The sequence below is a fragment of the Salminus brasiliensis genome, chromosome 1 (genome assembly GCF_030463535.1).
Source record: "Salminus brasiliensis chromosome 1, fSalBra1.hap2, whole genome shotgun sequence".
In the NCBI taxonomy this organism is placed as follows: Eukaryota; Metazoa; Chordata; class Actinopteri; order Characiformes; family Bryconidae; genus Salminus; species Salminus brasiliensis.
This window is the reverse complement of record NC_132878.1, coordinates 72,738,038-72,751,185: the sequence shown is the minus strand read 5'-3', so window position 1 is coordinate 72,751,185 and position 13,148 is coordinate 72,738,038. Positions and strand designations below refer to the sequence as shown.

The 13,148-nt window shown below is 38.2% G+C and overlaps 1 protein-coding gene across 1 annotated transcript in view; it reads left to right on the top strand.

Annotated features, from left to right (window-relative positions):
* Nucleotides 1–10,000, top strand: part of mtrr (5-methyltetrahydrofolate-homocysteine methyltransferase reductase) — a 39,715-nt gene extending 29,715 nt beyond the window's left edge. Inside the window, exons 13-15 of the mRNA XM_072688705.1 lie at nt 3,868–3,960; nt 8,166–8,351; nt 9,217–10,000. Coding sequence (XP_072544806.1) covers nt 3,868–3,960; nt 8,166–8,351; nt 9,217–9,361 — 424 coding nt within the window. The 3' untranslated portion in view covers nt 9,362–10,000. The remainder of the gene's footprint in view (nt 1–3,867; nt 3,961–8,165; nt 8,352–9,216) is intronic.
* Nucleotides 10,001–13,148: the final 3,148 nt, after the last annotated feature.

Here is a 13,148-nt window from a genome sequence, read left to right as displayed (position 1 = left end):
TGTTTGGAATCGAATTAGTTTGCAAACGTCAACATTTGAAGGGAAGGAGTTGCAGCCTTATACAGACATGTCAAAACAAATCTGCCATCAAGTTTTACCAATGAAATGGAGTGACCGAAGTCAGGGGCACATTTCTTTTATCTCTGTTTAACCATCAGCCTGCTGCAGGTTAAAGTACTGCACTTATTATTATTCTTTTTTTTTTAGCATCTCTACACTTTTTCTGTGATTTTTCTCTTTTTTTTTTTTTTTTTTTTAGCAGTGTCTTGTGCCATGCTTGGGCAGTTATGTAATTTCTGCTTTGTTCTGTTTCATAATGAACTGACTATCAAGAGAAGTGTGTTAATCTGGGAGTCAGATTCTGTGTGTTTTAGATTTTGTTGTTAATGGGAGTTTTTAGAGATCCCCCCACTGTTGTAGGCATCTAAATAAGCCTCCACAAAAATAGCAGAAAAAGTGAAGTGATAAATAATAAACATTAAGAGAATATCAGTCCTTCAAACCTCTGCATGATTAATGTAGTCCGAGGGGAAAAAAAGTAACTGGTAGTGTGTGTGCTGGATACATCTCACCCTTAAAAGTGCATATAGAGTCCTGCTGCAGCTGAATTAGTTTTTAGCGAACCCAGTATCTAAACCAGTATGAATCTGCAGTGTGTGACACTGACACTGATTGTGTGTAGATTGAAGAGTCTGATGGTAGTACTTATAAAGAGATTTCAATCCAGTATGAATCTGCAGTGTGACACTGATTATGTGTAGATTAAAGAGTCTGATGGTAGTACCTATAAAGAGATTTCAATCCAGTATGAATCTGCAGTGTGTGTAGATTGAACAGTCTGATGGTAACAATTATGAAGAGCTTTTGATTCAGTGTGTGTGTGTGTGTGTGTGTGTGTGTGTGTGTGTGTGTGTGTGTGTGTGTGTGTTTGAAATTGAACAGTCTGATGGTAAAACTCATGGAGAGACTTTAATCCAGTATAAATCTGCAGTTTTACAGTATGATCAGTAAAATCAGTTTTACAGTATGGCAGTAATAATTGTGGAGTAAATGGTCTTCTGTAATTGGCCGACCTTGGAGCTCCTCAGTAACAGCAGCTCTGTTCCAGTCTAGCTCAGGCTAATGAAATAACAAAACCAGCTAATAGGTACAGCAGTTTAGTGTGCTGTTATTGTCATTAAGTGTGCCCTGTGGTTTAACTCTGACTTGCACATCTGGACTATGACCTTTCAATCTGGGCTATCTGCACTGCGGAAATGGCGTATCAAACCAATCAGCCAATCAAATTCCAACAGTTTTCATTAGACATCCTCCTCAAGGGAAACTAATCTGCTTTCTGTTTTGTTCATGTCAGCCAATTGTCCATATGCAATTTACTTAATGTACTATACATGGACAAAAGCATTGGGACACACCTCACACACCTTATTTGTTGAACTTCCATCCAAAGACAAATATGGTACACAAAAGGAATTTGCCCTCCGCCTTTTACCCATCTGTGCAGTAAACACACACATACACAGTAGTAAGCAAACACACAGTAAGACAGTGAGCAGTGAGTGCCTGGGAAGTAGAGTGCCTTGCTCAAAGGTCCAACAGTGGCAGCTTTGCAAACCCACAACCTGGTCATTAATAACCCAGTGCTCTGACCACTGAGCCACCACTGCTCTAAATTGCAGGATGAACATCAGATACACGTGCATCAGCAGTTGCCTCATTTGAAAGCACCTGTTAGAAGTGAGATTTGAACCCTTGCCTCCACATGGAGACCAGAAGCATCAGCTTTTGAGAAAGTACCTGACTCTGAATCTGGCATCTTAGAACATTTACCTTTTACACACATTAGTGAAAGAATGGGTGGTTCTAAAGAGCTCACTGAATTCCAGTGTGTAATAGTTGTAATAGGATGCCACTGTTGCAACCAATCAGTTGGTGCAATTTCTTACTGAACAGCTAGAACAAGATGAACTTTAAATACATATAAATATTGTGAACATTTAGTTTTTCTTGCATAAAATATTCAATCAGTGGTATAATGGTATGCAGAAATGACAAGAGATGCACCAATCCAACCTTTTCAGTTTCAATACCAATACGTAAACTTTGCGTATCGGCCGATAACTGATACAACTAATAAACTGTACATCTCACCTTTGTAATGTAACAAATGAACACAGATGTAAATGAATTGAATTGCTGTTTATTTGTCACTAAAATAATAACAGCTGTGTTGAACCTTGGCACCGTGTTGTCTGGGCTCAGGACTTTTATTTTGAAATTTGAAGTCTGAGAGACCAAAGAGGAGCAGGCAGCTCCTCCCTTTTGGTTCTCTCCTTATATAGAAGTCCAGCTGTGGCAGTGATGTCATTAATGCATTAAATGCCCCCCCGAAACACACACACACTCCCCTGCCACCCTTTATTACAGAGTGTTTGTTGTTTTTGGAGGCTTCACGTGGTCTGTTTAGTCCGTTCAGAAGCTGAACTCTCCAAATCACAGGTGGACGTGGCAGATGGAGCAGATAGCGTCATAAACTCATAAATCACAGTCATTACAGGGAATATACTACATATTATGCAGGTAAACAAAACAACAAATCTGTTTATTTTTGTGCAGCTGATGAACTCTGCTGACCCTGACCACTCTGAGGTAGAGAATATAGGACTCATGAATAGGGCAGTAAACGTGCACTGGATATCTGCTATGGGATTTAAACTGGGATTTAATTTCTGGAAATGAGTGGATTTTAGTTAGCTGAAAATTGACATCAAAATGTCACTTTTCTTTGATGGCTGGCATGTGCTGCCATGTCAGTCTTCATTTCCATACAGAAATCATAGACTGTTGTGGTAATGATGGTTGGGGACAGTAATGTTTAAAAATATGCAACGGTTAGGTAAATGTAAATGCATTGTTCTTAAGTTTTTACAAAATGCACAAATAAATTGATCACTTATTTACTTATATAACATTTGTATGGACCATACAGGTCTGGGTTGAGGTCAAGACCAAAGGTCAGCAATGTGTTAATGTGTGTGTGTTTGTTATGGTGCAATAAATATCATATTTAATACCTAAGCTATTTATTTTGTAGTAAAGTATTTCTGACATGAATTTATAATATGGGGACAGTTTTCCTAATTGAAGAATGGGTCATATACTGATATTGGATGATTAGTTCTACCACTCCAGCTCATCCAAAAGGGATTGGATTGAGCTCCATCACTCTAGAGAGTGCAGTTACACTGCTCCACAGCCCAATACTGGGGGCTTTATAGTTTTTGTGGAGCTACTCCAGAGCATCTTGTTCTTTTGGCAATGCTTTTCAGTGGAGATTATACAAGTGTATGTGTATGTGTGTTGAATATTTACTCTTTATAGAATATTTAAAAAGTTGCTTATCTGCAGAGTATTGCTAAATGAGTGCTAAATGTAAAACTGTTGTTGGTTCTTGGACAGTGCAAAGGTTTTTGCCTGTGTGCCACCTTGGTGAAGGGCATTCTGGGGCCTTGGCCAGACATTCTGGAGGAATCACATTTTTTTTCCCCTTTTTCTTCAAATGCCTAAAAATCTCCTCTTCTTCCATCTCCCCCACAGTGTTTTTTATGGTTGTTAAAAAATGAAAAAGAAAAAGAGGACTAAAAATGGAACACTGTGTGCCAGCTAATGCATTCATAGTCCTCCTTCTTCTGAAGGCCATTGACTGAAAGACAAGAGATGAATAGCTATTGTACTGTAACATTGTGTTATAATTTTAATTAACTGAAAATCTCAGTTATTATAATTTTAAATTGTGGTATAAATGCCACAAGGACATGTTTGCTTTAAGAGTAAAGTAAGAGTTTTAGTCCTGCTTTGATTGAACAGGGAAAAGGAACGAGAAAAAAAGCAGAGTGACTCTTTCGGAGAAACGTGGCTGTTCTTCGGCTGCAGACACAAAGACCGAGACTTCATATTCAGGTATGTACTTTGTGTAAACACACACACACACACACACACACACTGTAAAGATAGAATGTCTGATGCACTGTTCCGACTGGACACAATACATTAGTGTTATGTAAGAAACACAAGCCTTAATGCACAGTTTATGGATTTTACTTGGTAATACTCAGCAGACCCCATTTACATGTGACCAATGCAGTTTTATAAGTTGTAGATTACATTTTTCATATACAATATGTATTACAAATGTTAAAACCTATTAAAATGACAATTTTAAAATACTATGTTTTGTTTATAGCTTTTTTTATAGCATTTTTAACAGAAACATCAATTTAACAACTCGGATAATGTTAGTAAATAAAAAGAATGTTTTGTGTGTGAAACCTTCTGATATTTAGCCATTGTACTTGAATCCTCTTGTAGACCTTTGTCCTCTAACTGAAGGCTGTATTTTTATTTATTTATTATTTTTTTTACAAATGCGTTTTTCATGCATTTCTTGGGGACATACTGCCTGACTTGGCTAACACAAATAACCGTTCTTTCAGTACTTGTTAAAGGACGACTCATCCTGTTGCACCATGAATGTTACCTATGGGCTCCTGTATGGTGCTGCACTTTTTGCAATCTTGGTAAAAGTCATTTGTTTTTTGTTGCACATGGCATTTGAGGATTTATCAGTCTTATTACACATTGTGCTGTATTACATGCTACCTGTCCCTCAAATGCAGCACAGCAGCAGCTCACATCATTGTTGGACTAAATAATTCCACAGCATTTATTTTCAGTTTGGTTTCTGAACAACACCTTTTTTATTCCTCATTCATTTTAATTTAATATTTAAAATTTATAGAAAAAAACTTGTGTTGTGGCACCCTGCCAAAGATCTCAAACTATTTAGGCCTTGGTCAGCAAATGCCCTCATCAGATTCAAAACCCTGATGCTGGCCCACAAAGCCAAGAATGCCTCCTTAAAGCCTCCATACTTGATGGCAGTGGTCAAAAGCCGATCTGCACCACGAGCCCTTCAAGCTTCAAGTATGGCTCGGCTCGACCCGCCATCCCTTAATATCCACGGAAGACAAGCGTCCAGGCTTTTTTCCTGTCCTGCACCGAAGTGGTGAAACAAACTTCCCCTGGGTGCCACTCGCTGTCTTCAGACGCAGTAAATGCAAATGTTATATGGCACTATATAACGTTCACAAATAAGTATATATGTAAATAAAGGCAGTTGAGAATTTCCCCACTGCGGGACTAATAAAGCATTATCTTATCTTATCTTAAGTAACAAAAATATCTTGCTTTCAAAAACGTAGTAAGTAGTTAAGCTTAAACAGAGCCTTTTCTTCGGGTAGCATTCATGCTTGGTTCTGTCTCGGTAATGCACTGTATGAAGGCATTTCCAGGACTATACAGTACTGTCCGGTTCCCGTCAGCCTGTTGCTCTTGTCCTTGAGAGCTGTGATTGAGAAAGCAATGAAATGAAAGTGCTCCCCCTGAGAATACTGGACATATGAAACAAGGCTTTATAACACGCCGCAGGCTGCCGTCCTGTAAAGCTATAGCCATAACTCACAGCACAAACACTGACTAATCACACTGCTGCTGGGATGGGGGAGTGAAGTGTATTCTGTGTGTGCAAAAAAAATATCTTGACAAAGATTTCTTTAAGAGACTGTAATAAGGATATTATGATTATCTACACACTTTTACTCATGTAAAATGATCTTATCATGTGACCTTGTTCTACTGGCAGATAATTTTTACTTTTCAGTTTCAACACAGCTACAAATAATGAGCTTTCTGTTACAGAAGAACCTTAGCCACAGCCTGAAGGACAGAACCAAAGCTTTATACACAGTAAATGTGTTTCTTAAAGGTGAAATGGTGAAATTTCATTTATTTTCATTTATCTTCTAGTACTGTGAGACTATTTTTCAATTTATTTTTTATATATATAGACTAGATTTAAGGGACTAATACAAAAGCAAATACTGGTAGTGGACAGAGGTTTCACTGGTTGTATTTAACCTTGATAAATAAAACAAATAGATTACATCAGGGTGTCAACAATATGGCCCATGAGCTAAAACCTAGCCTGATAAAGGTTCTAATCCAGCCCGCCAAATACACTTAGTACTATAGTCAGAGAACGTTATTCATCAGTCCACCAATGTTCCACTAGCACCATTAGCCAAAATGTGCTAATGATATTTAATTATCTATTATCAAACTAAGGACTGTCTCTCTCTAACAACTGTGTGCACAGTGTCTAGTTTTCCAATACAAATTGATCCGGTTAAAGGGTTGGATTAGATGAACAGCATCAACAATTCAAACAGTTTCATCATAAACTCTGCTTTGGTCCACTTTTCTCAGTGAAAGCTGCAGTCTTGTTTTTCAGTCAGAGTTTTGTAAATGATGCCACACATTTGCATATATCTATCCATTTAGCATATAGCAGTTTAGCACCTGCCCTTTCCTGCTGAAGTGATAAGGAGTGTTTCAACGCAGACTACGAATACATGGCTAATCAGAGTGCATTTAAAAATACAGTAACATAAAGAGCTTATTTCCTTTTAAAGTTGGAAAATGATCATGTTAAAAGAAATTGTGACTGTTGAAAAGTATGTGGACAAAAATGCAGAGATTTAGAGAAGCTTTAACAAGCTTTCATTTTCATTTCATTTGGCAGTATATTATGTTTACAGTGTGGGTGTGTATGTGAATGCAAACCACTGCTTGGCTCTAAGTCTTCTCTCTCCGTCAAACTGTTCATGATGAAGAATGAAATTGTTCCTCTTTGTTGTTTACTGACATTGATTTACTTGACTCAGTAAAATGAAAGTACTTGCATTAATCAAATGAATGTAAATCCCGTTCAGATGCACGGCGCATTCACTTCTATTCACATCAAGAAATACAGAGTAAATAGAAGTGATGTTTGTTCACACAAAGCAGGGTACTGAACTAATTGACTGAAGTTAATGGCTGATCTACTTGTGTAACACCTTCCTTTTCTCTCCAAAGTTCTGATAAAACAGCCAAACTAAAAAAAAAAAGTAACCAGAGTATTAGAGCTCTTGCTGGCGCTTTTGATGTCTTAGAAATTATCTGGCTCCGCTCAGAGATGAAAAGCAGACAGAAATTCTTCGTTGTCAGTTCGCCCAGGGAAAATCAGCGATCCACAATAAGTCCTAATCAAGATCAACATTTTAACATCAGTGTTAAAGGGATGAAATCCATCTAGCTGAGAGTTAGCACTGAGTGGGAAATGTTCCAGAGCAGGACAGCTTTCCTCTGCTGTTTCACAGTCTAAGATCGCACTGAAGGGAAGTAGGTGGTTTTCTCTATAAACAGTCGGTATCGCACACCAGACAAGGCCAGCACTGCAGAGAACGGAGGTCAGCAAGTACCTGTGAAACTCTGACAACGGATGTCAGTCACACAAGCAAACCTGTCACCTTTTAGCAAAATTCACTGTTTTGAATGATGAATATGTCGTTCACATGAAAGATGTGAATCTGATTTGATTTCTTTTTGGGAAATGAGGGTTCTGCTGCTTGTAGAGAATTCTGAAGACGAATACCCCCACAATTCTCTTCCTGAGAGCCAGCACAGCAGCAGCTCACGTCATTCTCGTCCAACCCATAGACATAGTATTTAATTCTTATGGGCCAATCAGAACTAAAGCAATGCCATGAGTACTCATTATCCAAATGATTTCTTTAATTATTTTCTAAACTGTGGGCAGAAAAGGATTCATGTGTGTCAGTGATCACTGTTGGCAACCAGGACATCCAGCTAATACTTAGCTTTCTATCTAAAACTGAAGTAAAACATGTTGATTTCTATGGAGCTTCAAATGATCTCAAGTGACTATTATTGGGGCCCAAACACTACGCGCCATTATGGTGTCAGTAGAGCACAATTTTTAATCAGGCCTCCATTTATAATAGATGTGGGGTCTCCAAAGATGATGTTCGGGCTTGACTTGTCCACCATGCATAATTAGTTTCTATGGGGAACCAAAAGTTGCTGTTCCATAGCATGGCTCAAAGAACTGTTTGTGGCACCCTCACTTTTAAGAGTGGCTATCTGGACAGTTCTCGATGCTCCACAACTGTCTAAACATCGGCCCTTCAAAGCCCATTTGAGTAGTATTTGTAGTGCCAAAAAAACCAGGTTGTCACACACGTGTGTCTTGTGCTTAATTGTAGGGAGGAGTTAGAGAGGTTTGTGGAGAACGAGACACTGAGTCATCTTAAAGCCTGTTTCTCTCGAGATGAGCCGGACGGAAATGAACCGGAGCCCAAACCCAAATACGTCCAGCATCAGCTGCTCCTACGTGCCAAAAACATTGTGAATATCCTAGTCAAAGAGAGCGGTTATCTCTACGTCTGCGGGTGAGTTCAGTTAAAATTGTATTTCTGGGTTAAAAGAATAGTTCAAAATGAAATACTGCATACAGTGAATACAATAGGAGAGCCACCAATTGCACCAAGAGCTTGCACACAACACTGGTACCGCTAATGGAGATCAGACCAACTCATGTTGTTTTTTAAAGCAGTAATTCATTCCAATTCAGTTCAAAATGCTAATACAGCCAACAGTATGTAGACAGTACTGCGACCACTATTCCTGTTATAATGATGTGCTGTTTTTCCTGTGATTGACACAGGATGACACGGGATGTTCAGAATGGTTCGCTCCTTTACTATTCACTACATAGCATTTACTACATAATGAACTCACTAGGGAACATACAGAGCAACCAAAGGACTTTTCAGACACTACATTCAGAACCTGCATGCATTCTCTATATATGAGTGAGGTGTACCATTGAGATTTTGAACCCTACAAAATGACTGACGCACTACATAGTGCACTATATTTGGAGTAGCGAACAATTTCAAACACAGCCTGGACTTACAGAGCCTTCTAGAATGTGCTATACATTAAGTCACTTCTGTTGCTGTATGTGTATTACACTACTGTTCCAAAGTTTAGAATCTAGTCATACTAATAATTGCTATATTTCATATATTTCATAACATTTAATGATCCTGATGCATTTTCTGCCTTGTGAATAAGCACCAATTTTCACATTTTCCAGTTAGTGTTATACTTACTTAATTATTGATGTTCTGCAGGTTTCTTAGTCATTTTAGGATCATCTCTGATAATCATTTGGTGCATTCCAAACTTTTAAACAGGAATGCGTGTGTGCCATTTGTGGCCTCTGACGGATGTGTTTGGGTTGTGTTTCAGGGATGCTAAGAACATGGCTAAAGATGTAAATGATACCCTGATAGAGATGATGGGGAATGAACTTCAGTTGGATAAACTGGAGTCTATGAAGATGGTGGCAAAACTACGAGAGGAGAAACGCTATCTACAGGACATCTGGAGCTGATGAGAGAAAACCTATAGAAGCAAAGTGTCTTATCAAAACCTTTTGATTAATTACTTTACCATTCAAAAACACCAGTTGCTCATTAAAAATGATCATACAGGTTTACTTTATTTTAGATTATTTTATAACTGTATTTACTTCTGCTGTAAAACCACCATTTTAGAAATTCAAGCATTTGTTACAACAAATCAGCCATACGCATATGGAGATATCTCTTTAATCAAATGATTTTAACCAGGTGGATTGATACAGTTTTATTAATTTTAATGTGCCTTCTGTGCATTTCTCATGGTGTGGGTAGGTGGCAGGTCATAAAATGTTCAGCATGTACAACTAATGCAGCAAATGATTTTTATTTTTCTTCTTCTCAATGTGTTGAACAATTTAGAGGATGTAAACCTGATATATATATATATATATATATATATATATATATATATATATATATATATATATATATATATATATATATATATCTATATATATATATATATATATCTATATATATATACACACACAAACAGATATCTGTCAGATTTGGTCATTTCATCTCTTGTCTGATTACCCAAATACTGTATGTGAGCACACGGTCATTCTTTATTTCAGACTGAAACAAATAAAGCATTAAGAAAAGTCTAACTGTCATGCATCTTATTTCATTCCAAGTATACTTACTACATGCTTATTATCAATAATACACAAAAGGGAGTGCTATAAAGTGAGAGGCCAATATCTCATGGTACAGCACGACCTCAGGTGTATAACTGATAATATTAGTTCTGCAGCTTGCAGAACTTCGTTATTTACTTACTCCTTTATAAGTTTATAAGCAGTCTCGTTTACCATCCTTTTAAACTTGGCTGTTACAGATATGTGCTTGGAGTGCTGTTATCCCGAGATATTAGCAATAATAGAATGCCTCTCATTTAGTCACAATGCGAGGTTTGAACCAACTGTGGTATAATTATATTATATACTTACATAATTATAGATTGTATGGTGGTTGCATAAACAATTGCATTTACATTTTATTTATTCTTTGTATGAACAGGTTTGAGTCTTTTTTTACCTTTTCTGTTTGTTTCAGTGTCAAAAAATGACGCTGTTGCAAAAATGTAAAGGAATTATTATTTTTTAAATTTATTTATTTATTTTTTTTTACTGCAAATGTTAAAGGAACAGTTTGATGAAAAGTCAAATAAATGTTTATCATTTATCTTTGACTGTAGATACAGTCAATCAGCCAAGGCATGTTTGGTGTATGACTGTGCTTCTTTAGTTTAGAACTGGGGATGCTAGGCTAATGCAAAGATGGCTCTCAATCAGCAGAAAATGCATCCAGATTTTCAGCCAGATCTTCTCTGCATAGCCGAATGGTGGGGCGGTGATTTAGAGTAACAGTTTTAGTTTAAATATTTATATAGAAGGGCGGAACAGTGGCACTGAAGTGTCTCACAGCTCCAGGGGCCTGGGGTTGTGGGTTCTGCCACTATGAGGAGTGCCTCACCATGCCTACTCTGGTTTCCTCTGGGTTCTCTCGTTTCCTCCCTTCTCCCAAAAAACTGCATGTGGTAGGTGATCTGGCCATGCTAAATTGCCCCAAGATGTGAGTGTGTGTGGGATACCCTGCGATGGTCTGGCATTGGGTCCAGGTGGTATTCCTGCTTTGCTCTCAAAGATTTTGACCCACTGTGACCCTGACCAGGTCTATAAGAATAAGAAGATGGATGGATGGATGTTGATATAAGGTTAATGCATGCCATTTTTACTAAATCCCTTCCTTTTCAAACTTATCATCGCTGTTGCACCTTGTGTCTCATTTCATGATGAATGGACTAATAAAAAAGGCTCCAAAATGGAATAAAATCTTTCTTTGAAAGTTAAGACGGATTTTGTCTCTTGTAAAGGTGCTATATTGAAGATATGAGGTTTTGGTGCAACAGCAACAATATGTAGTCTGGTGCTGAGGCTTGTTTGTTAGTAGTATTAACCGAGCATCTCCCATTTAATACTAAAGAAGCACACATCACATACCACACATCTTGGATGATCGACTGCATGTGTCATACGTCATGTTCATTTAACCAAATTCAAATCGTGATAACATAGTGTCTCTTCTACTAGACACTAATGTGGGATGGATTGAAATGTACTCTATACACATAGTTTCTCCACTGAAATGCAGGTCAGAGATCATTTGTAATTCATACAAGTTTGCTATTGTGGATGATGACTGTGACATCTGGGTAAACAGCCTAATATCTTAGCATCACAGGTTCACCTACGTTTCACAATGCTTACAGAAATTCTGTGGCTGAAGTATACATCCCCTTTATAGCTTTAATCAGACATATTTCAGGCTTCTCTTGATTAAACTGTTATTGTATGCAAGTATAAGAGTCTGTGCTGAGTGAAGTCATCACTGGAGTCTGCTAAACCCTGATTGTTCCTGGACGCTAGAAGGTAATGATTTAGTTCCACTGCCCAGCATATCAAAAGGCTAATGAGGAGTATTAATCATGACTGAACTAGCATCTAATCGCTGCTCTATATCCTTTAATACAGCTGATGAACCACACCCTTATCCCATGACATTCATGCTAACTGTAGCTCATAGACTACTGACCATGGTGGTCCCCTTGCTGAGCTGGTCCAGCTGTTCTGTTAGCTAAAATAGCCGTGCTTTATTCCTTACACAAATGTCACAGATGTTTAATTTAAATGTATTCATCAATCTAAACAAATTACCTGCTCATGTTATAAGGGTAGGTAGCGTGTGTTAACTTAGCTGTGAGGGCCCAGGGCTCAGACTCAAAACACATCTGAGCTTGCATAGTCCTTAACATGGCCAGTATCACATTGACAGATATTATAGGCAGTATAACGGGTAGTGGTTGCTCAGTGGTTACCGTTCACAGGGTTGCAGGTTCAATATTGAGGTCTAACATAAGATAAATGAATAATGAATGGGATGAATAAAGTAATTTTAGCATTTACTGTGGATCTAGAGAAGTGGTCACCAACTCTGTCCCTCGAGATCTACCTTCTTGCAGAGGTTTGCAGAGTCCAGCCCTGATTCACCCCACCTGATCCATATCATTTTTGACTATTAGAGGGCTTTAATTAGGTGAACGAGGTTTACTAGAATAGGACTGGAGAGTAAGGTATAGGGTAGATCTACAGTGGTGCCCAAAGCGAGTCACATGTTCTGCATGTTGTTGTGTATACCTTACACGACAATGAGGAGCTTGCTAGTTAGTTAATGAGCTCAATTAGGTGTGTTGAACCAAAAGAATATATAAATGGGTGGTGTATGGTGTTGAGTCCTGCTTGTGGAGGTCTCCTGTGTTGCGGAAATGACCCTAATTTAACCCTAATCTAATACACCTGCTCCATCTAATCACTATCTTCAAGTGTTGGATCAGGTTTGTTAGATGTGAGGTGGAGGCGAAACCTGCAGGGAAAGATCTTTGTGAGGAGAGTTGGTGACCACAGCATTAGTGGTTCAATGGCTATTTTTTTTTACTGTGCATTTCTATCAGTTTTCCACAGATATTAATATTATCCTGTTACTCCCTACAAATTCGTTCCTCTAGGAACCTGCCACAGAAAGTTTAAAATCAGTGTGAATGCGGGGGAAATAATAGAGTATCCGTACCCTGTGAGGAAGGATCTCTGAGCTAGCTGAGCATTATCTCTCCATGATGAGTGGGGTGGTAAGAGGAGGAGGTGGAACATTATATTGATGGTTAATATTATTTTGCTCTGCCTGCTTGCAGGTGCTTTA